The sequence below is a fragment of the Petaurus breviceps genome, unplaced genomic scaffold, assembly GCF_028583685.1.
Source record: "Petaurus breviceps papuanus isolate PSGF00001 unplaced genomic scaffold, PetGlider_PUasm1.0 551, whole genome shotgun sequence".
NCBI classification, from domain to species: Eukaryota; Metazoa; Chordata; class Mammalia; order Diprotodontia; family Petauridae; genus Petaurus; species Petaurus breviceps.
The window spans coordinates 29759620-29783824 of NW_027186372.1; the positions used below are offsets into that span (position 1 = coordinate 29759620).

At 42.8% G+C, this 24205-nt stretch overlaps 1 protein-coding gene across 1 annotated transcript; it reads right to left on the reverse strand.

The window, feature by feature from the left end:
• Positions 1 to 4095: 4095 nt before the first annotated feature.
• On the reverse strand, positions 4096 to 19754 carry SAP30L (SAP30 like). The gene is made up of 4 exons (XM_069102543.1): positions 19530 to 19754; positions 12785 to 12907; positions 8964 to 9062; positions 4096 to 6603 (listed from the first exon to the last, which is right to left on the reverse strand). Exons 1-4 carry the CDS (start codon positions 19752 to 19754, stop codon positions 6475 to 6477), a joined length of 576 nt encoding a protein of 191 aa, XP_068958644.1. The 3' UTR covers positions 4096 to 6474.
• Between the last annotated feature and the right edge of the window lie 4451 nt (positions 19755 to 24205).

Genomic DNA, 24205 nt, shown 5'->3' on the forward strand with positions numbered 1-24205 from the left:
AACTTTGTCTCTCACTCAGGTCTCAGTGGCATACACCATTGGAGCATTTAGTCATGGTCACATGCTCTCTGATCTGCTATCTGCATCAAATCATGGAATATTGAGCTGGAAGGGAACTTGGAACAGAATATTAGATCTTAGATAACATCTTTTTTGTTGTTCAGTCATTTTAGTTGTGTCTGACTTTTTGTGATCCCTGGGGTTTTCTTGTCAGAGATATTGGAGTGGTTTGCCATTTCCTTCTCCAGTTTATTTTACAGATGAGGAAACTGAGTCAAATAGTTAAGAGATGTGCTCAGGGTCACACAGCTAGAGAGGCTGGACTTGAAGTCAGGAAGAGGAGTCTTCCTGATTCCAGGCCTGGTATTCTATCCACTGTACCTCTTAGATGCCCCCTAAAAATCATCTATCATAACCCTTTTCTGCCTTATTTGACATGAGGAAACTGAGGCCTAGGGAGGTTAACTTGTCCATCAGTTGCCATACGAATATTCTGGTTTGTTTTCACACATCATCTTCCTAACCAGCTCATAAAGTCCTTGAGGACCTTTATTTTAAGTGTGTCTCCAAGATGCCTTAGCTTGTGCTATGTATACATTAGTCATTTAATAAAGGCTTGCTGAAGTCGTTTGGATCAGCTTACTCAGAAGAGCTGGTTTGAACTGAGTCCCTCACGGCTAACCTTTGACAGGTTTCATTAACCCCCATTAAATCATGGGAGGTGTTATTACACCTCTAAGGCTTGTAAATCTCAGCTCAGCCCGGTTAAGTTAAAACTCGGTTATAAGGCTGGCTATGCCTTGTTAACCTCCATTAAACCCTATTAAGCTTCCCAACTAGAGCCTTAATGACTCTTAGGAATCTTGACTGTTTACTAAGCCCTGTTAAGCCTCATTAAACTTCAGTAAATCTAGTCGAGTGGGACCAGGGCAAGTGTCTTGGCTAGTGCCTACTTCAAGTTCCAAAAAGCATCAAGGCATGAAAACATCGGAGTTCTTTGGTTTCTGGTTCCATTTCCAGTTATGGGACCCTCACCTACTCAGAGAGCCACTCACTTGAGAGGCGATGGATGGATTTCTGAGTTCTTTCCATTTCTAAAGCTATGATTCTATGATTACTTCCACCAAAAACTGAGTCTCAGAACTCACCTCTCATGCACAATTGGCCCAGTCTTGGCCACTGTCTTTGGTGAATCCCTTTACCCGTTTCTGGGTTTCCTCTCCGGTAAAGCTAGTGTCTGGATTTCTAAGCTCCCTTCTAACTCTAAAAATTTTGATCACAAACAAGGATCCCCTATCTCCTTAGGTTATGTTATGTACACGGCTCCCTGAGACATACTGACAGAGGGATTTCCAGACTTAGTGTCAGGCGCCCCCAGTTCAAGATGTGATTGTACCTCTTTGTGAAGAGCTAGATGACAAATTATGTAACTTCTCTGGACTTCTCTGTCCTTACACATCGCCAAGTCCATAATTTCATGATTTTTCCTAGGTGCATTGGACATTACAACAGTGTCATGGAGTATCTTTAATAATAAAATTTTTCCTCAGTATAAAACTCCTTCCCCAGGCCACCACCACTTCCCTCTATGGGTAGGTAGTCTAATTCAAATATAAGCCCCTTGAAGGTGGGGATTGCTTCACTTTGATATTTGTATTCCCAGCCACTAGAACACTGCCTGACACTATACAATGTATGTCCTTAATCAATGCCTTTTACTTGATTCAGTTAAAAAACTATAACTAAGTTCATGAACTGTTACCCTGTTTATACTCAAACTGGGAAGCTATGGGAACAGGCTGCATGGGGGCAAGACCATGGAAGGTCTTAGCTTCACCTGTTCCATTTGAGCATGTTTACCTGTGACCCAAGGGTTCAGTGGGGATACAATGGCTGGTGCAGAGTTCAACATTTAAGAGACCCTATTTAAATCCACGGATGGCACCTGAGGAATGCAGCTAAAATTAGTCTTCTAAGAACCCCTGAAGATCAGGTGCCATAAAGGAACCTCCCTCCCCGATTACCAGATAAACCTAGACCTCAGCAACAAGAGTTTGGATTCATTTCAACTTAAAGTCTCCCTCTAGATAGTTGAAATCATGGGCTCCAAAGTACTGAACTTGTTCCAATAGAAACTCCTTCAAAATATCAGCTCCTACTCCTTTCTTACCTCCAACAGTGGTAGCACTTCTATTGATGTGGAAGAAGCATGTAGTGGTGAGAGGACCTAGCTCTGAAACCAGGAAACCTGAATTAATGTTCTACCCCACAAACACTTTGTGATCCCAGGCAAGTCCCCTAACTTGTAAGTGTCCCTAGACAACTCTCAGACTATAATTTGCAGAGCAGTTGCTGATCTGAATTAGTTAATTCCTTATATTTATGAAATCAGTGATATGGTGGGGATAGGAGATGTACTACATGGTAAAAAAAATTATACAATTTATAAGCCTTAGGTTTAAAATAAGCTAGATTATAGAAAAAAAGGTCTGTTTGGATGAATATTGGTATATATGACATTCTCCATCTCTCTCTCCAAAACTGAACTCGATTTCATTGATAATTATATCCTTTGCCTATGGCTGTGCAAGGCAATTATTACATCAGAACTGCCTTTGGAAGGCTTTTGGACAATCCCCTTAGACCAGACATCATGCCAGGCCTGGGTCACACAAAGAACTCGGATACAAAGCTGTTAGCTTTCAAAGTTGTTTCTGAATATTCTGACCACACACACACACACACACACACAAAATCCACCCTTCCTGAACATGGGGATACACACAGGGATTGGATTGAGGAGTTCATTTAACATTTGCCTCATTTCATTAATGAAGAGAGATGTGCTACAGCAGAGGTTCCCAAACTTATTTGGTCTACTGCCCCCATTAAAAAAAAAAATTACTGAGCACCCCCCACCCCAATCTACTTTTCCTTAAACTTTTAGTTTTTTTTTTTTGAAATTTGAATCATTACAAAATATATATTTTAAATGCCGCATCTTAAGTTCAATAATTTATTGTAAATATGTTTTTTTTCCTGCATTGCAATATTACGTCATGTAATCACATAGTATCTTCTTGTAAAAAGTCATTACACTAACATATTCCTGCTGATGCATACTGGACTTCCCAACAATGTGTGACGTACTCACCTGCCAACACTTGCTTAAGACCTGTAGGCCAATCTGACCGCTGGTCAGTTATGACTTGCATTTTGTGTGTTTGTTTGGAAAATAATGTAATCACGACAACTTTAACTGTGACACAACAGATGAAACGTGTATGGTTTTTCAAAATTTTCTTATTTTCTCTTTTTTCCTTATGCTTTCACTGCCCCCTTATTTTTATTCAATGCCCCCAATTTTGGGTCACCTTGACAGGTAAGTAGTCTACGAACAGGGAGTGACAGAAGGAGAGGCTTCATTCCCCCCCAAAAGACCCTCAATCCTCAAACCAAAGTCATTTGTAGAGAAGATGCAGCTGTTAGAATATCCCAACTCATTCTCCCGGGGAGGAAGTTGTCAAGGGGCTCAGGGCTAGCCACTTACTATCTATTAGAAATGGAAAGGAAGACTGAGGCACACAAGGTCTTCATGCAGAGTCTGGATAAGCACTTTTCAGGTATGTTACACTGAGGATTACTTTTGGTATCGGTTAGACTAGATGATTACTAAAGTCCTTTCCATATCTCAAATTTTGCAATTCTGAGTTGACAGAGCAGCTCACTGAGGGAAAAGGTATCTGGTTATCAGAAAATTCTAAGTCCTGATAATTTCATCTTTCTTCTTTCAGTGGAAGAAGAAACATTCTGAGCCTCCATTATCCTCAAAGTACCTTTTCTTTTTGAGGGAAAACAGCACCGTTCTTGATGCACAATGGACTTAAATGATTGTGATGAAAATTTCTCTTAGGTTTCGGCGGAAAACAAAAGCATTCTTACAAATACACTTGAACAGATGGATCCTGACACCATCTTTCCTAGGAAAGAAACGTACTGCTATTGAAATGGAGAAAACAGATTAGCTGTTTATAAAAAAAAAAAAACCACACACACAAAAGCTGCCCCCCCCCAAACCAGTGGCATGTTTCACCATTTTAGTCTGAGTTAAAGAGAAATATTTTATTCTTTGAAATACCAACATTTTCACAGAGGGCATTCAAATACTGCTTTAATCCACAGGCCCCCCCAACTGCCCCATCAACTATATCCTGGAGGGAACATCACCTCCTTTAGGTAACGCATGAGGGAGGGACAGTACTGAGTTCTGGTAGGGTCTACCAGGGTTTGACACAGTCTCTTGGAAAAGGATCAACCTCATCAAGCTAAGATGTACACATTATCCAGTGGCGTAGGTTCTTTTGATCACCCCCAAATCCACAGCGTAGTGAGGGGAGCACTACCCTTGCAGCCTGCAGACCCTGGGCATGAGTCCTCACTTTACCCCTGACGCACAAGTCACTCACCTCCAGTTTTCTCCTCTGTAAAATATGGATAATTCTTGCTCTAGTCACTGCCTAGTTTTGTGGTGAGGAAGGTGCTTTGTAAATGGCAAAGCACGACAGAACAGTGACTGATTCTTATGAATAAATATACATAGAATTGAAATGAATGCAAGCCCTCAGGGAGCAAACTTCACCCTCTGGTTTTGGGCAGGAAGCACATTGAGATAAGATCCCCAAGATCCAAAGTATAGTCTATATACATTCATTTACAAGTATTTAAAAATGCTTGGATCTTCGGAACATGCATTTTGGATGTGGGTAAAAAGCTTTCCAGTGACGGGAGCACGTTGCAATTGAGTTACAGAAGTGCTCCTGGTAATGAGTGACCTGTAGGTGGTATTTATGTGGATCTGCTTTACCGAATTGTCTAAAACTTTGTAAAACCGCCCAGCAACAATTCTCTCGCTTCCACAGTCCCGGTGTCTCCACTGTACAAATATTAACATTCTGCTTTGGGGGCAAAACTACTTCCATTGCTTAAGGTTAAGATCTCAGTGTCAAAAGCAAGTAAGGACATGGCAGCTGACCATGAAATACAAAACTCAAGAGAATCAGAAAATTAAAATCCAAGCTTTTCTTTTCTCTCCCCCGCCCCGCCCTCCCAACACCCTGATTATAGCCTTTTGCAAAAAGCATACTTTCAAACATAAAACTTTAGGAAAAAATACCTTGGCTTTGACATACAATTATATGGGAAGAATCCTACCTTCAGAACATCAAATACTGGGTAAATTACTAAGCTTGATTTTATCAATCAAGGAGAAGCAAACTGCACATACATGGGTCACTGGTATAGAAAAGCTCTATTTGACACCTTTGGAGGCCTGACAATGCTGCATGGTCACTGAAGCCCAAACATTTTCTGTTCCTTAACTGGTTTTGAATGGAAACTATTACATCACTATTCTTGGTGACTATGAAGGAATCTTCTATTTGGCCAAGGAATTTGCTCATGAAGGAAGGTGGTTAGGATCCTAGCTCACAGCTTCAGCAAAAATAGCTGTGTGTGTATCAAGAATAGCAACACCAGATGTAAGGTTTTCATGTCACTATTTCTAGAAATGCAACATTGCTCAACAATTACAACTGCCCTGAAATCCTAATTTGGCTTGAATCATCCCGACACCCTCCCTCCCCCTTACCACACACACACATACACACCAAATACTTGTATTTCTTTCACTCTCTCCAAAATAAGGTCACAGAATCTTAGAGTTGGGAAGTCCAACTCCTACCTGAAGCATGACACTAATTTTTCCCACCAATCCAACAGAAGAGATCTGTGGCAGCTGTTCACATTTGGTATTTTTTGGTGCTCAATGAACCAACAGATCTTTATCTGAGTGCCTACTCCAGGCAAGGCACTGTGTTGGTGGTGTGGAAACAGATTTCCAATGGGTTCAGAAGGATGTGTTGGCTGACTCCAGTGAACTGCAAAGCTGGTGAGAAATGAGGGACTTCTGGGCCCTGGGCAGGTGACATGAAAGTACAGACATCCTTCTGCCCATGCACCTTAATCCTCAACTGCTGCTTCCCTGGCATCTATGGCTGGGTCCCAACACGATGGCCATCTGGCTCTAGGGTAGTTATTGAATTGTTTGATTTATAACCTATTAGATCCCACATTTCCAGAAGAAATGATTTAATGCTGTCATCTGCTGCATCATAGCCTGCCACAGTCATGTAAGAGTGCTTGACTCTATTTCTCAATCCAGTCTTAAAGCAAAGTCTTTCTATACACATATTGAAGCAATAGAATACACTACTCCTGGCCACAAAGGGCCTTACATATATAGTAGGCGCTTAATGAATCTTCGTTGAACTGAACTGAAAATTGAATTCTTCAATCATTCACACTTTTTTCCCTTAAATTTACAATAGAGTTTAACAGTCTTCATAGGTACAAATGTACCAGGTGTCACCAGCCCATCAAGCACTGCACTTAATGTCTTTACAGTCAGCCTCTTCTTCACTCCAGCTGCTTGTTACTCTCTGCTTTCTGGTCCAGTCTGCTCTTGTTAGTCTTCACCATATAGATGAAATAAGCGAGGGTCTCCTTCTCATTCACCGGGATATTCCGGAAGTGACGGCTGACGGTCTGCGTGGAGAAAACAAAGGGTTCACTCGATTCGCAAACTGGAACAACAGGGGATTCTCTCTAAGGACAACTCACAACAGGGGATTTCCCACTTACAAATAGGTTATGTTCCAAAAGTTTCTTTTGTGTTGGCCATTTGGAATTATTGTTCTACAGAATGAGGGCTAGGCTCCCTGGCCAGCCGACATAAATCTAGTTGATGTTTTAAGTGAACTACAGTACAGCAGGTCTGGGGCCAGAAGCCCTTAGCCTGAGTCTTGGCTCTGCCATTTATTGGCTGTGGGACACTGGGCGAGCCACCTCTCTTCTCTGGGAGTATTTCCTCGTTTACTTACACTACCTACCTTACCAGGCTGTTGTGAGGATCCAATGAGGCCACAGGTGAAAAGCTCTTTTTAACTTTTTAAGTGCTATGTGAATGGGAGCTATAATTTTTAGATGGCTGTGAAGGTTACTAACAGAACTGTTTCAATGACACCTGATTGCTATTAACAAGTATTTTTGCAGGAAAATGCATTTCTAGCTTTAATGCAGGGTGCCAGGAATACATTTCTCCTTTTTACTAGCTCAGTGAATCACAGGACACTGAAAGCCTCACTGAGGATGGCTTCCCTGGGGATGCATACTCCTGAGAATCATTAACTTGTTAATTTTCCATATTCAACTGAGTTGAATACAACAAATATATATTAAGAGCCTCCCACATATGCAAAGTACTATAAAGGACAGATAGCTAAATATGAGAAGGTAGCTCTCCATAATGAGCAGGTAATTTTCAAGGTCAATTTACTCAGGGTTCTGAATTAGGAAACAAAGGGAAGATGCATCCTGGATGATTGTGGCTTTGGGGGTAAGGGTAGACCCAAAAGACCTGGTCTGCATGTCAGCTTTACCATTTAATGATGTGGCCTGAGGAAGTTATTCTGCTGTCTCTGAAATGGTTTCTTCACCTTTAAAATGAAGATAAAATTACTCCCTTAAAGGTGAGGTATGAAGAAAGTGCTATGTGAATCATAAAATACCAGAAAAAGGAGTTATTGAAATTATTATGGAGTTCAAATCAAATGTAATGTGACTTTTGTCAACCTACTCAAGAATATTTCCCCCTCCTTACAGATCTTTGTGAACATGCTGATTTTTTAGATATGTTGAAATAAATATCCAAATGGATAAATGCAGCTTCCATAAATTTATCTAACAAGAAGGTGAACACCTCTTTGTGAAACATGAAAAATAAGCAAAGAAAAAAATACATCTTTTCAATGGCTTCTTACTTCTTCAAGCTCAAACTTATTAGTCTGGCATTCAAGGCCCTTCACAATCAGATGACATACTATTCTTTCAGTCTTACTCATGTCCCTCTGATTCTCCCTAGTCAACAATAATATATACCTTCACCCTCTAATAGCACTTGGGCTGCATATCTGATATACTTAACGTATATTATTTGGTATTATATTTATGTAACGAACACAGACTATACAGGCCCTGGTAGGGAGGGGGGGAGGAGAGTACCCTACATAAACTTGGTATCTTCCCCAGTGCCTACCAGGCACATAAGTCATTTACAACTTTTCACTGGATTCTTTATCACTCTTTATTTTCAAGTTCAATGAATACAGGTTTCTTCTTTATTCTATACCCCCTTCCACCAAGTACCTAAAACGTTTCAATAAATGGAACACAAAGTATTAGAATTCTACTGGGTTTTGCTAGGATACGTGTCTAGTTAGGAGACGCCAAGGGAAAACTGGATAAGCCAATGAAGAATAAAAGAGAAGTGAGGCTGCTAGTCTTTATGGGACCACAGAAAATCTAGAATTGACTGCTGGGCCCAGGGCACAAAGGAAAAAAAAGGTGGGGGGTGAGGTGGGGGAACAGATAGGAAGGAACCCACAAAAGTACCTACAGAGTAAGGAGATGATCTAAAAATGTCAGGTTACTGGATATTTTATAACTACACAGTGGGGTGTAAAGAAAGAATATACAAATATGCAAATACCCAACCATCATAACATTAGAATGAGAAATCAGAAGGCTTGGGTTCTAGTTCTGGCACTGCTAGCTGTGTGGTCTTAGATAAGTCATGTAATCTTTTCTTGGCTTCAGACTCTTCAACAATGATATGTTTTTTTAAAGAAAGAAGCAAAGAGCCACAGTCCTAGAAAGGTGTTTGGGAGACCTTGGGGGTCGGGGGCCTAATTGGGCACGCTTGATAAAGACAAAGACAAGCTGACAAAAGAAGACGACACAAAGGACAAGTTAAAATAACTCATCAGAGAATGCAGCAGGGGCTAATCAGAGAAGTCAGGAGGGAGAATGGGAAGGTCAAGATTTTCCAAAGCCACTGCCCTACATACTTCTGCTAGCTGGGCCTTGTTGAATCCTGGTCTGGTCTGCAACTTGTAATGCCTTTTGTAGCGCCTCAAGGTATTCACCTGCAACTGGTACAAATCAACCTGGAGAGAACAAGAAAGAAACCATTATCAGCAAGTATTTCATGAATTGCTCAGCACTGTGCTAATTATAAATGAACGAAGCATTTATTAAAATCTTACTATGTGCAAAACACTGTGCTAAGTGCTAGGGATACAAACAGAAAAGAAGCTACTGTGGGAGTGCTACCAAGGAAGTATAAGGAATTCAATAGATTTATAAATTAATCAGGGAGGTAAAACTAAGAGAGAAAAGATTAGCAAGCAACTTAGCACAAACCTGTGTGGCACTGATTGTGTCAGAGAAAGAGAGTGAACAATTTGGGCTGGCATGCTCAAACAGGCTTCGTGGAATTATGATGTGAGCTGGGCCTTTCAGGATGAGTAGAGTTTAGAGAAGGGAAATGAATTGGAGGGGAATGAAGACACAGCATATGGCAAAGAGAGCAGAGGGAAAACCTGCCTAATTGGAACGGATGGTGCCTTTTTCATAGGAATGGAAGATAAGATACACATAATTGGTGTGTAGGGTGGAGTTTGATTAGGCAGGGTCTTGATTAAGTGCCTACTATGTGCAAGACATCAATAAGCCAGGCACTATTCTATGAGATACAAATAAGCCTGCCTTCCAGGTGCTAACTTCAGTTCTACTAGGTACCAGGGACAAAAAGATAAACAATGACTCTTCCTAGTCTTTGGGGAAAGATGTGATACTACATATGTGTACAAGCTCTCTCCTTACAGATGAAAACTACCTGAGGGCAGGGATTGTTTCGCTTTTGTCCTTCCATGCCCAGGGCCTAACATCATGCCTGACACTTAGTAGTGAATAAATGTTTGCTGGTTGATCAGTAGTAATAACAATAGAAGTTATATAGCACTTTAAGGCTTGCAAAGCATTTTACATGTCATCTCATCTGACTCTCACAAAAGGCAGGTACTATTTTTATCACCATTTTAAAGATGAGGAAGCTGAGGGTGAGAGATTTGAGTGCCTCACTTAGTTACATTAACTAAAAAGTCTATGAAGCAGGATTTGAACCCAGACCTTCCAAACGCCAAGTTCAATGCTTTATTCACTGTGCCATCTAGTTGTTTTTTTTTTATTGCTATTAAAAGGTAGAGTATTAAGGGCAAAGAAGAGATCCAAACAAATTGCTCTAGGAACATCCTAAGTGGGAAAAGAGTACTTTCAGTGGGGGAATTAACGAAGGGTCAGGAAAGGCTACCAAGAAGAGACAGAATCTGTGCTGAACTCTGAAGGAAGACAAGGAGCCTGAAAGCTGGAGAAGAGGAAGCTGTGCTTGCCCATCCATGGCCTGGGCAACAATTGCCTATGCAAATGCACATAGGCAAAGGATGTCGTGTTGCATGGGGCTTGATTCAATTAAGGAGACTGTGCAGGCTTTCAGACAGGGGAGATGCAGAAAGAAGCAGGTATTTTAGGAAGATCAGTATGGTGTCACATGCAGGTTGAACTGGAAGAAGAAAAAGTAGAGTTGGACCAGTTAAGAATATGCTGCAATGGGGCAGCTAGGTGGCACAGTGAATAGAGCATCAGCCCTGGAGTCAGGAGGACCTGAGTTCAAATCTGACCTCAGACACTTAACACTTATTAGCTGTGTGACTTTGGGCAAGTTAATTAACCCCAATTGCCCTACCTTCCCCCTCAAAAAAAAAAAAAAAGAAAAAGAGAATATGCTGCAGTAACCCAAGTGTGAGGTGATGACAATAATACATTTTAGGGTGGTGACCTTAGGAATGAAGAAACTATGATGAAACAGAAACAATTTGAAAGGAAGAAATGGCAAAACCTGATGAGAGATTAAAGAGAGGGAGAATAAAAAAGTAAGTGTGAAAGCTGTGATCCTCAAATACTGTTTTAGGCCCCCCTCTACCCCAGGGATGAGTCGTTCTAATTTCAGAATGAAGGCAGTGACCTAACACCTAACCCACACAGGTGGGTCCTATTTGCTTCATATCCCATTCAACAGTAATTAACCAAAAAAGCTTGCCAACTGCCCTGCATCGCAATCCCTCCCTGGTTTACCACCCCTTGTTCTGGCATTAACAATCAAAGCAACAGTACCACTGCTACTATTTTCAGTAGAAAAGGGCATGACAATCCAATGTCCTATGGCTCCATTCAGAACTCCAGAGGAAAAACTCACTTCTCTGGCCATTACACATGTGTTGCCTTCCTAATTAGAATAGAAGCTCCTTGAGGGTAGGGTTTGTCTCATTTCTTTACCCCTCAAACTTCTGGAAAATCTTCATATGGCCTCAGACACTTACTAGCTGTGTGACCCCGGGCAAGTCACTTAACCCTGTTTGCCTTAGCTCCTTCATCTATAAAATGAGCTGGAGAAGGAAATGGCAAACCACTATAGTATCTCTGCAAAGAAATCCCTAAATTCGGTCACAAAGTCACACACGACTGAACAACAAAGGTAGGTGAAGAACAATAAAAAATACAAAATGATTCATCAATTGAGGGACTCAAACCCTTTCTTTCTTTCTAGAGCATTTCATCAAAACTTTTCATGTGAAGGGAATTTTGAAAATGGATACATCAGTTCTTCTTGAAGAAAAAAAGGTAAAGGACAAAAGAAATAGTATAAACTGTGTCTGGAAAGAGGATACAAAAAAGGGAACACAAAGGCCATAGATCTTAAGATGTGCTTAGCTTCATTACCACCTTGCTGTATGACCTTGCCCAAGTCATTGTCTCTCTGTAAGCTTCATTTCCACATCTGTGAAATAAGAAGGTTGGACTAGGTGGTCTCCAAGGTCCCTTCCAGTGCTGACATTCTATGAAATCCGCAGACAAAAGACTGCCTCCTCTTTCCATTCCTGCAGAGTCATTTCCACTGGCATGCCTTATGAAATATTCATGTGCCAGATATACAATGTGCACTAAACGCTTCTACTTCTGTTGAGTCTTAAGTGAAAACAATTTAGAAAGAAAGAAAATCCAATATTCCTTCCTGAGCACTTGTTTAGAGTCCTCTTCTTGATAGAGACAGGCATCTCTGAGACAAGGCTGTCTCTTGGCTAGAGAAGTTCTTGTGAGTTCAGAGCTACTGGCAACGAGATAGGTCCATTAGGTCAGGGTTGTATCTGGGGACATTTTCAGGGCCCAAAACAGTGGGGGCAAAAATTAATAGCATTATGAAATTCTATGCAGCTCTCTGGTTTATGCATTTCCCTAAAGTCTTTTTAAGACAGCCTGGTGGCACCCAGAGAAGAGTTGAAAAAATTCATCTCCCTTCTTTCTTTGAAGAAGCATGAGACTATGGGTATAGAAGATTACATATATTATCAAATGTGGCTGAAGTGTTAGTTGATTTTACTGAACTGCTTTTTTTTCTTTCTCTTAAAATCTTTTGTTACAAGAAAGGGCTAAATGAATAGGGGATGGAATGAAGGTGATATTAAAAAAAAAGGTATTAATAAAAATAAGATTTAAAAAATAGCCTCATATAGTAAAAAGGGTCAGGAGACTGGGATTCTAGGCAAAGCTCTGCCAATACCTTACTACATATAATCTTGAGTAGAGGTCACTTCTCTCTGGGTCTCAGTTTCTTCATCTATAAAATGAGGAGATTGGACTAAAAGATCACAATGGTCTTTTCTTTCTCAAGCTATGCATTAAGGTCCCTTCGGGTCAAATGTTCCATATATTTCTGATCAGGCCTAAAATACATACTGAACACAATTCATCCTTTACATTTTCTGATCTCTACCTCAGGGATGTCTGTTTCATGCTCAGGAGAATCTCCGCCATCATCACTGGTCTTTCGCTTCCTTTTATTTCGTACACTCTGGATGAAATTTTTGTGAAAATCACAGATATACAGATGTCTTACCTAGAGGGAAACAAACACAGCTAAAGTGAGTTACCAGTTCACACTGCAACACAAACAGGCTCAGTACCCAGAATATTAACTGACAGTAAGTATACCCACTGCCTATTATGGGAAAGGTACCAGGGGAGCTACAAAGAAGTGTGATACATGCAGCCCCTAACCCAAGGAGTTTAAGATCTACCTGGAGAGATAAGACACATAAACATAAAGGGACTGTTAACGTTACAGTGTAGTAACAATAACTCACATTTATACAGTGCTTTAACATTTTCACAAAGCACTTTCAAAACGTTTACAAAGACAGTCAGTGATAAATGCCAAATAATGAGTGCTCTGAGTTGGGAGAAGGGAGAGATGTGGGTTGGTGTAGTCAAGGGAGGCTTTGTAAGAAAGCTATTATCATTATTAATATTGTTATTAAGGTTTCCTGCAGGAGGCGGGACTTGAATGGCGTTATAAAGGATGAACAGGATTGGATTAGCCAGGGGAGAGGGAAGACATCATTCCAGATGTGGTGCACAGTAAGGGACTGGATAGAACAGGATATGTTCAAAGAACAATGAAGAGCCTGGTCTAGTGGGAAAAGAGGGTCAAACAAGGGAACAGTAGGAAATAAATTTGGAAATGAGATTGAAGCCAAACTATGAAAGGGCCTTGACTGCCAGGCTGAGGAGTAGGCAACGGTAAGCCAAGAAAGGTTTGATGTTTTAATTAAGTTTTATTGATACTTTTTTGTTTTTATAGTACAGGCATTTCTGGATGTGCTGCACCCTTGCCCCCAAACTGAACCCTTTCCCATACCAAAGGAAAAACAGTTAAGCAGAAAATAACTGATGCAGTGACTTAGTCTGCAGCATCCCCCTGCCTTTCTGCTCTCCAGGGTCATCCCTGGACTTCCAATTACTCACAGCTGTCCCTGAATGTTTTTTGAGTAGAAGAATGTGACAAAAAGGGTTTTAGCAAGATTAGGCACTATTACGAGTTTGAGAGCGGGGAGATCACAAAGTAGGTGGGATTTGAAGTGGGCCTTGAAGGATGAACAAGACTCTAGAGGAATGAGAAAGAGTGTTCTAGGAGGCAGAGAGGGTTATGGTATTTCATATTAGTAATACCTACTAAGAGAGAGTTGCCAAATTTTCTTAAAATTTCATTTGATGTATGAATTTGAAACCTATAACACCAGGGAAATCTTTGTCAAATTACTTACCCATGCTGGGCCTCAGCTGTTCCATGCATAAAGCAAGGGAATTTAGGCTAATCTCTAAGGTTTCTGATTCTCTATAACTCTCAGACTATGTTTTTGACTTCATGTACAGATCAAATTGGAAAGAAAGACCAAAAAACCTCATAAAATTGAGCCAAAACTGAGTGGCTGATCCAAATACTGATTCTGTGATATTTCTTTTTATGGCTATAGGCTGATGTTTAAAAAAAAATTGCAGTTTATACTTATATAGCCTTACAGAGTCTTTATGCAAATATTTCATTTAATTCACACAACCACCCTGAGAAGGAGGTGGAACAAGAACCCTATTCTTAAGAGAAGGTTCATTGAGGCAAAATGACTCAAACAACGTCACAAAGATAAAAAGTGCTAGAGCTGAGACTCTATTAAATGTTCTAGATCTGAGACACAAGATGTTCTAAGTCTAGGTCACTTCCCTCTCCAGCATGCTGCTCCCCTCAGACACCCAGAGCCACGACTACACAGAAGGATGGATGAAGCAGTAGCCATGGTGAGAAGGATCTGCTTTTGCTAAAGAACAAACCCCAGGGTTAGCCGAGGGGAACTGCAGAGAAATGAGCGGCTCTCTAAATTACTTAGAATTATTGACACTGAAGCAGATGGTGCACAAATGTTCTCTTCGTCTTTTAATTGGACACTTTTGAATTGGAGGTTATTTTCTGGATTGCTAGTTAAAGATGAAAGTAAACGGATATGAAATCAATCCACAATAAATTTGGCACTTTTCAACGAGAAAATAAAAAAACACTGGAAATTTATTCCTATGAACCAGACCTTTTCTTTATTGAGTTGGATCCTTTGGTCATAAATAGTTTTAAGTTTAAGCATGGGTGGATCGAGTTATTCTAGTCCCTACAACACTTCCTGTCTATTAAAAGTTACTGGACAGGACTACAATTGGCTAGAGTTGTTAAAAATGGGGCCTACTAATTCAGAAAAGCATGGGAAGACTTGTATGAACTGATTCAGAGGTAAGTAAGCAGAAAAAGAAACCATGTTAATTGCAAAGAACAACAAAAGAGACGTGAATGCTGTTTAATGATAATGATCAAATTTGGCCATCGGGAAAAGATGAGAAAATGTATCTTCCTTCTTTGCAGAAGAAGAGGGATATGGGTGTAGAATACTGCATATTATGTCAGACAAAGCTCTTTTACTAGAAAAAAGCTTTACTAGATATGTCAGCTGATTTCACTATTTTTAAAAGTAACTAAATGGGTAGAGGAAAGAAGGGATTTCTGTATATGTGTGTGTGTATGTATGCATATATATATGTAAAATTGATGTGACAATAAATGATATTAAAAACCCTCCCAAAAATAACAGTAAAATTTTAAAATAAAAACAAAACAAAGTAAGACATATTCTAGGTCTGTTCTTTGCTAAATGTATGGTCCTTGGCAAATCACTTAACCTTTGTGGGCCTCAGTTTACTCCTCTATAAAATGAATTGAATTAGATGACCTCTAAGATCCAGCTCTAAAATATGCAATCGTAAGGTCTCAGTCAAAAAGAGTCAGTTAAGAAGCATTTATTAAGCACTCACTTTGTGCGAGGTACTGTGCTACATATTTTGGGGATACCAGAGCAAGCCCTGATCTCATGGACCTTACAATCTAATGTGATAGGCAACAATCACCTAGTCCCTTTCAACTCTCTTAAAATATTTTAAGGCATAGGAAGCCACACTAGTAATATCTTTACAGCCAAGGACTATTGTTATACATGAATGGCATGCTGTACTTAAAAATGCGATATAGGGTTCTTTTCTTCAGAGATACACACAGTTGTCCTTCCTCAATAGCCTATGAAAGGGACGGTGCTATCCCTCTAGCTGACAGACACCAAAAACGAAAGTGGAAGCATAAGAGGGTAACTGATGTTTCCACCGCACTGGATTGAGCGATAACCTCAGAACACATCTGGGAGGGGAAGTGGCACCAGAGTTATTACGCCCATTCCCATTTTTTTCAGATGGGAAAAAGAAGGCTTGAGAGGTGAAATGACTTGCCTATGATCATTCCAATAACTAGCGACAGAGCTGGGATCTGAAACCACATGTCTTTCTACTGTCCCATGTGGCACCCAGGGGTTGCACCTGGGTATAAAAATCAGAGCTGAGTCATAGATCATAGAACCTGATTGTGGAACGTCAGGATGTTGAAAACCCTTGGAGATTATTCAGTCCAACTGTTATCGAAGAGGACAGAGGAGGCAGCTGAGGCCCAGAAAGAAGGGTCTTGCCAGAGTTTGGATTAAAACTATCTCCTTCCACAGTCCCAGGATGCCATTTCTACCATGCAACCTAGTCCAAAAAAGCCTAAACTCTAGAATGAGTCCTTTTCATTCAACAATATTTCTTTTTACTGCATTACTCTAGTCTAGCCTCTGTGAAATATCACCACCTGCTTCTCTCCATTCAAAAGTGCAGAGATATGCCAAAAGGAGGTAATTTTTGAAATGCATTTTGCCTTTAAATAAATCAAAGAATACTGCCAACACATCAATAATAAATAATGGATAACTTCCATCAGTTTACTTCCATCAGTTGCTTTCTGAGGCTACTAAAGATCAGTTTCTGCTTTTTTTAAATCAACATGACCTTGGGCAAGTCACTTACCCTCTACAGGTCTCAGTTTTGGTATCTGTGAAAAATAAAGGTGTTGAACTAGATGGTTTCTAAGCTCTCTTCTAACCTTAACGACGCCTTCTATCTTCTAAGGTTCTTGCTCTGACATTCTATGGTTCTATAAATACTGAGTCAGCATATGCTTTTAACCATTAACAAGAACAAACAGATTTTCTGTAATTCAGTTGATTGGGATTTGGAAAGAGTATCCCCTTCCTCCATTTTTTTTTCTCTGTTTGTAAATCTGATTTTTAGCAAGACAGCTGTTACTTTTAACTGAAGTCCTGCTCATTCTTGAGAAGAAAATGGAATCTCTTTCTGAAATGACACCACCTTGAAAAGAAAATTGCTAGTGAATCTGTTCCTAAAAAGTACCATTTGAGAAGTGAGGAGGTATTACTTTTAGCGATGCTATTGCGATTCATCACTCTCTCCCTCTTATCCCCCAAATATATGGAAAATCACCAAAAACATAGTTTAAGTTAATGATGAGAATTGTAGTCTCAATCCTGCTGTAAAAGCATCCAGATGTCAATGAACCTATAGGCTATGGTAAATATAAGTTGCGATTTCAAAAGGGCACTTTTACTGTAATTGCTAAACAGCTTTATGAAGGACTAATAAAAGCCCTGATAATGCAGAATTTGTCATTTTTTTGGCTTATCCTTTAGTTCTAGATGAGAGGAGGTTTGATATAGTGCAGGGATGGGGAACCTGCAGCCTTAAGGCTACATGTGGCCTCGTAGCTCCTCAAGTGCAACCCTTTGACTGAATCCAAACTTCACAGATCAAATGGTCTGTGATTTAGTCAGTCACACTCAAGGACCTCTTAGAAGGCCACATAATAGCCTCAAGGATGCTGGTTCCCCACCCCTGAATAGTGGAAGGAGGACTGGATTTCGAGTGGGAGGGCCTGGGTTCGATTCTTGTCTCTGCATTAACTCGCTGTGGGAAGAACTCATTCATCTCACTTAGACTTCTTGAATTTTAAATAGACCCTGTCTAGTCTCCTTAACAAATCTGACTCCTTAATAGTGAAACTGCCACTAAACTTGACAACAGATGACACTCTAAAAAGCACTCATTATCAACCAATTAAGAACATCTCTAGAATTGTAAACTAGAACCTCCTGCAGACAAGTTTCCTACAATCAGGTAGGAGGCCCTAAGCGTGTCGTAATCAAATTTAAATTCCCATTCATTCAAGTAACAAATATTTATAATGCTGCAAGAAGTAGCACAGCGATGCAAAGAGCACTTGAAGGAGGAAATCAGGAGCTCAGGAGGGGGGGGGGTTCCTGTTCTGGTTTCACCTCTTCTTCCACATGTGGCCTCAGGCTCAGCACTCGGAGGCTTCAATTTTCTTATGTATAAAATGGGGTTAAAAATCAGCACCCTCATTATCTGCCTCCTACCTCTGCGGAGAGAAAGGTGCTTTGTAAACTAGAAAATGCTAGACTAGTGAGCTGCTTTTTCGAAGTCGGCTATGTTTTGGGGGAAAAGACTCGGTGCCGAGGAAGATTTTTTGTGGTAGTTCAGACTTGCATGGGTATTGTGGGTGAGAAAACGCCTTCCACTCCACCAAAGCTGACTGGTAATTGTTCTTCAGATTTCAATTTTGGAGAGTTGTACAGGGAGAGGGATTAAGGGATTTGTCGGGGGTCAAAGGTGACACTTGAACTCAGGTCTTCCAGGTGACTGGAGGACAAGCCCTATCCTCAAGGAACATAAAGAGTCAAGATAAAGGTTCTCCAAATGGGGTTGGTTTGTGAAGTTGGGTGGGAAAATAATGAAATCTTTATTTTCACTAACCTCTATGTGAATTTTAGCATTTCCTTAAAAACATTATTCTGGGAAGAGGTCCATAAGACAGTTCAAGGGGGCCGAGGCACAAGAAAGGTTAAGGAAGGACTCAATCCACAGCATAAAAATACATGAGAGTGGACGTCCAAGCAAAGAACATTAAGGCCTGAGAGTGGAAAAAACATCTGTCCAGAAGGCTCTCTCTCTCTCCTCTCCCATTCAACATAAAAAACACTTTCTCAGAAAAACAAACAAAACCGAAACCGACCTCTGCCTCCTTTCTAGCCTCATCTTTGTAAGCCCCATTTCCATAAACAGCAGAAAGCACCCTAACTCTGTAAGCAGCCTTAGCATGCGGGGGTTGAACCAGGAGCTAGCTACTTGGCTATTCTTGGGGGGGTGTGGGGTGTGTGTGTACGTGCCCCACGGGGGAAAAGTTAGAAGCTGAAGAAAAGGGATGCCCCCGCCTTCCTCCGGATATGCTGCAGCCGGAGGGGGCTTAGACATAATCGGGTCCCCAACCTCCCCAGTTCACTGATGACCTAAAACGCGGGAGCCGGGGAGGAGGGATGACTTGCCCAAGGTCACCCCCTCAAATTCGCTTCAGGAGGGCAGGGTGGGAATGAATGGTCCGTCCCGTGCCCCTTCCCAAATGCTGGTGCTCACCACGCACACAACAAAAGAACCAACCAACTGCTCTGCTGATCTGAAGTGCTGCCCAAGTCCCGGTTCGAGGCTACATCCGTCCTCCGGCTCAGGGTCCCCGATGGACCCCCTCCCCCCCCCCTCACCTGGGCAGGGGGGACCGGGGGGGGGGGGGGGAGCCGGAGCTCCGGGTTCTAGCCCGGGCTCCGCCGCGCGCGGGCGGGCTGTGTGACCTTGGGCCAGTCGCTTGCCCTCTCTGGGCCTCCGTTTCCTCCCCCGGCGGGGGCGGGGGGACTCACGCTCTTGTCTATGTCCAGTCGGAGTTTCTTCTGCGAGATGCTCTTCTGGATCCTCTTGCTGAAGGAGGCGTTGCCGGCAGGCCGGACGCAGCGCTCCCCGTCCTCGATCAGGCAGCAGCTCTGGCCGTAGCCGGGGGCGGGCGCGGGCGCGGTGGTGGGCGCGGGGGCCGGGGCCGGGGCTGGGGGCCCTTCCCGGCTGTCCTCCTCCGTGCTGAAGCCGTTCATGGCCCCAGCCCCGGCCCCGGGGACGCTCGCGGGGAGCCCGAGCCCCTGCCCCCCGGGACCCCGGCCCGGGCGCCGCCCCCCCCCCCCCCCCCCCCCCCCCCGCCGAGGCGGTTCCCCCCGGCCCCACCCGCGGGCCCGGCCTCCCGCTGCCTGAGCTCGCCGGGTCCCGGGCCCGGCCTCGAACCCGCGGCCCCCCGGAGCCCCGCGAGCCCCGCGGCGCCCACTGGGCTGCCCCGCTCTCCCCGAGGCGGCGGCCGCGGCGGCGGCGGAAGTCCCGCCCCCGAGTCACCATTGGCCGCTAGAAGACACGGGGCGTGGCCGGATCCCTCGGCGGCCGTGGTCATTGGGCCAGGCGCCCGCCTGTCAGGAGAGGCCGGCTCCTTCCTGGACTCTGCGGGGACGGGTCCGAAGTAGAGAAAGTGCAAAGCCAGAGAGTTGGTGGCCGGGCTAGGAGACGCGGCCCGGGGCCGGCAGCTGCCGCGGGCCGGGCCGGGGGGGAGGACGGGGCTTACCGAGGGGCAGGCGGGGCAGCGGGGACAGACAGACCCAGAGCAGGTGGGTGGTCACAGGGACAGGCGGGATGGCCAGAGTGGACAGACAGGAGGACACAGAGGACCAGGTGGGATGGACAGAGGGACACAGGGATAGGTGAGATGGACAGGGGGACAGATGGGGGTGGCCAGATGGACGGACACAGAGGGACAGGCGGGATGACAGGAGGAGGAGTGGGGGTGGACAAGCAGAATGGACAGGGGGACAGATGAGGTGGACGGAACACTGAGGGACACGCAGGATGGACAGAGGAATGCAGTGACAGGTGGGATGGACAAAGAGGCATATGGACACAGAAGGACAGGTGGGATAGACAGGGGTACTGATCAGGACAGAGGGCAACCTAGAGGGGACAAAAGGGACGGACAGTGGGACAGACAGTGAGGGGCAGAGGGATGAACAACCATAGGAACAGATGGGGGGAAGGGACAGACAGGACACAAAGGGTGGAGGTACACAGTGGAACCCAGAGAGACAGGAAGGATGGACAATGAGACAGACATATCCTAGATGGAGATGGAGAAATAGGCAGACACAGGGACAGAATGGATGGACAGAGGGACAGAGAGACCTAGAAGAGATGAGGACCCAGGAACAGAGGACTGGGTAGAAACACACAGGGACACAAAGGATAGAAACAGAAGGGAAGGATGAAAGTGTAAGTGGGGCCACAGGGGATGGGAAGAGATAAAGGGATGGGCGGAGGGGATGGATGAACATGGATAGACAGTGGGACAGATGTAATGATGGGACAGAGGGACAGGAGTTAGAGCCGTAGGCTTAGAAGTGAATTTTCAGAGACAGTGCTATAGGGAAAGGAGAGACATAAAGGGTTTAAACGTAAGGTTTAAAGGGTAAGAGAATCACATGGAGGGACAAAATTAAATGTATAGGAAGTGGTAGAAACAGGGTCACTGACTGGGTAGGAGAGAAAGACAGGGAGATAGCTCAAAAGGAGAACGGGTTGGGCCAGAGACTCTTACAACCAGAAAGCTAAAGAAGATCCTAGGATCTTAGATTTAAGCAGGAGAGGACCTCCGAGGTCACTTTATTTTACAGATGAGAAAACTGAGGCCCAGGGAGGCTAAGTGATTTGCTCAAAGAACATACTGGTAGTTAAGTGTATTTTAGGAGAAGAATAAGACTTGAAGTCAGCTCCTATCATTTTTTAAAGTACATATTAGAGCCAAGATTCAAACCCAAGGAAGCGAGAAGTTAATGAAGACAATCTCTGGCAGCTGAGGAACATAGAAGAAAAATAAAGGAGAGAGAAGGAGATAGTCTTAGGAAGAAGAAAGCGGAGAGATAGAGTTCTGTCCATCTCTTACTTTATGCCCATACTTCAAAAGAGGAATCATTAAAATTCTTAGGAATATTGATAGCTTTTATTTATGGTTTGCAAAATGCTAACACTCCAAGGTAGACAATAAATCAATCAAAACATTTATTGAGTGCCTACCGTGTATCAGTATTATGCTAAGACTAGAGATACAAAGACAGAAAAGAACAGTCCCTGCTCTGAATGAATTCACATTCTGTTAGGAAAAAATGTACACATGTAAGTAAATATGAAACACATATAAAGTGAATATAAAGTAATTTTAGGGGGAAATTGGAGGGTGGTCAGGAAAGTAGGAAACCAGCAAGGCCTTATGTAGGAGGTAACCCTAACCCTCTGACTCCAACACTTGAGTGGAGCTTTGAAGGAAGCTAGGGATTCTTAGGTTGGGGTGAGGAAGGAGGGCATCCCAGGCATAGGGGTTAGTTTGTGCAAAGGCACACAGATGGGAGGTGGCATCTGGGTAACATGGCTGTGTGTAAGGTCACGGAAGAGCCCAACTCCACCGCTTTTGTTCCATCAGTGAAGAACACTAGTTTGAATAATGACAAAGAAAGTCTAGAGAAGAATATTTTCTTTCATCCAGCCCAAGATTACCCAAAAAGACAGAAGCTTCAGACATGAGTAGATGGGTCCTGCTGGAGAAGTGAGTACCAGAACAGGTAAATCGACTGGAAACCTGCAGTAGCATCCTGCCCAGGGGGGACATAGAAACTGTGGCTAAGTTCAGACTTGGAAAGCCTACAGGGGTTAGGGAGGGAGAAGACCATATCTTGGTTAACTAGAGTTTATCTTTGAGTTCTAACTTGGCATATGAATGCCTGTTAGGGTTCTGAATGCAGACACATCCAGAGGAAAGGAAAGTAGTATTAGGAACCCGGGGAAATTGAGGTCAGGTTTTGCTTACCTAATTGCTCAATTTAGAAGTATACTTTGGGTGGTGTCTGAATCCTAGGGAGCTGATGAGAAAAGAGGGCTGGGACAAAGCTTTGGGGGAAATGACACCTATGGTTAGTGTGTGTGACTTATAGAGACACAGCAAAGGACATTGAGGAGAGGTCAGACAGGGAAGAAGAGAACCATGTCACGGAATACCTAGAGAGAAGAGAGTGAAGGGCTGCAGGGAGGAAAGAAGGATTCTCAATAGACTCATTAAACTCCAGGGGCCCCCTATCACCTCTACGATCAAACATAAAACCCTCTGACATTGAAAGCCCTTCATAACTTTGTGTTCAGTTGTTTCAGTTATATCCAGCTCCCATTTGGGGCTTTTCTTGGTTTGCCATTTTCTTCTCTAGTTCATTTTATAGATGAGGAAATTGAGACAGGATAATTACTTGCCCAGGGTCACATAGCTATTAAGTGTCTTGAGGCTAGATTTGAACTCAGGTCTTCCATACTTTTTGTGGCTGAAACCTTCCCAGTTATCTTGCAGTTTATTGATTAGATTAGTTTCTTAAAGACCATGCCTTAAACCCATTTCACTCTGGCTCTCATTGATTGGCCAACTTTAGGTCTCTGCCCAAGCACTATTTACTAGTTATTTTTTTCCCTCGACCTCACTGCTCAGAGCAAATGTAAATAGTAATTGTTTTTTTTTTTTCCTGACAACAACCCTGAGGATCTTCCCCTCCCAAGTTTTTTTTTTTTTTTAATTAAAGGAACTATCCTTTGACCCACTTCTTAAATAGGACTCATTCACTGAATGGGCATTATCTTACTCAAAGTGAGAACCTGAAAAGATCTTATCCTAAAAGGGCCAGGGTCTCCCATTGCATCCTGGGCCATCTCCAGTCTTCCTGATGAATATCTGGCCATTGGACCCAGATGGCTCTAGAGGAAAAAATAAGGCTGGTGACTTTGCACAGCCCTCCCTCACTCAAATCAAAGTCAGCTGTAAATCAGGTCATCATCTCCCTAAGGTCAGGTCCCCTTTGAGAATGAAGAACACAACAACAACAATAAATAGGCCTAATCACTGAATGGGTGTTGCCTCGCTCAAAATGAGAACTCAGAAAGACCATAGCTTAAAAAGACCAAGGTCTCCCACTGTATCCTGGGCCATCTCTAGTTGACTTTATCTATATCCCGACCCTGAAGTCGTATGGTTCTGGAGGAGAAAGTGAGGTTGATGACTTTGTACAGTCCTCCCTTAAATCCAATTCAGTTCCAAGTCATGTCATCATCTTACTGATGTCATGGTCCTCTTTTAGAAGGAAGGACAAATCACACACAACTTAGTACTCTATCCACTGCTCCACCTAACTGCCCTGAAGTAGATTAGAGGTACTCTTTGTTAAAAATTTAGTTTCCATTCTTCATCCCTACTTCAGGAAATAAATTTATTTCTGCCAAGATCAGTATGTTTTGCTTGGATAGTGAACATATTTTCTTTTAAGGTTTTTTTTGGGGGTGGGGTGGGGTTTATCTTCTTTGAGATTGCCCTTTATTTCTGTGTATTTACATTTCCAATTAATTTTACAATCTCCTGTTTCTTTGGTAAAACTTGCCATTGCAGGTTCAATTTTTTTCTGTCAATTATTTTTGCTTTTTTTTTTTG

Excerpts from the sequence above, each read along its gene's own strand:
- SAP30L (XM_069102543.1), bottom strand. The coding sequence starts at position 19,754 with ATGAACGGCTTCAGCACGGAGGAGGACAGCCGGGAAGGGCCCCCAGCC. Across the intron at positions 12,908-19,529 it reads GACTGGACATAGACAAGAGC|GTAAGACATCTGTATATCTG; the intron begins GTGAGTCCCCCC and ends GTTTCCCTCTAG. Across the intron at positions 9,063-12,784 it reads ATGAAACAGACATCCCTGAG|GTTGATTTGTACCAGTTGCA; the intron begins GTAGAGATCAGA and ends TGTTCTCTCCAG.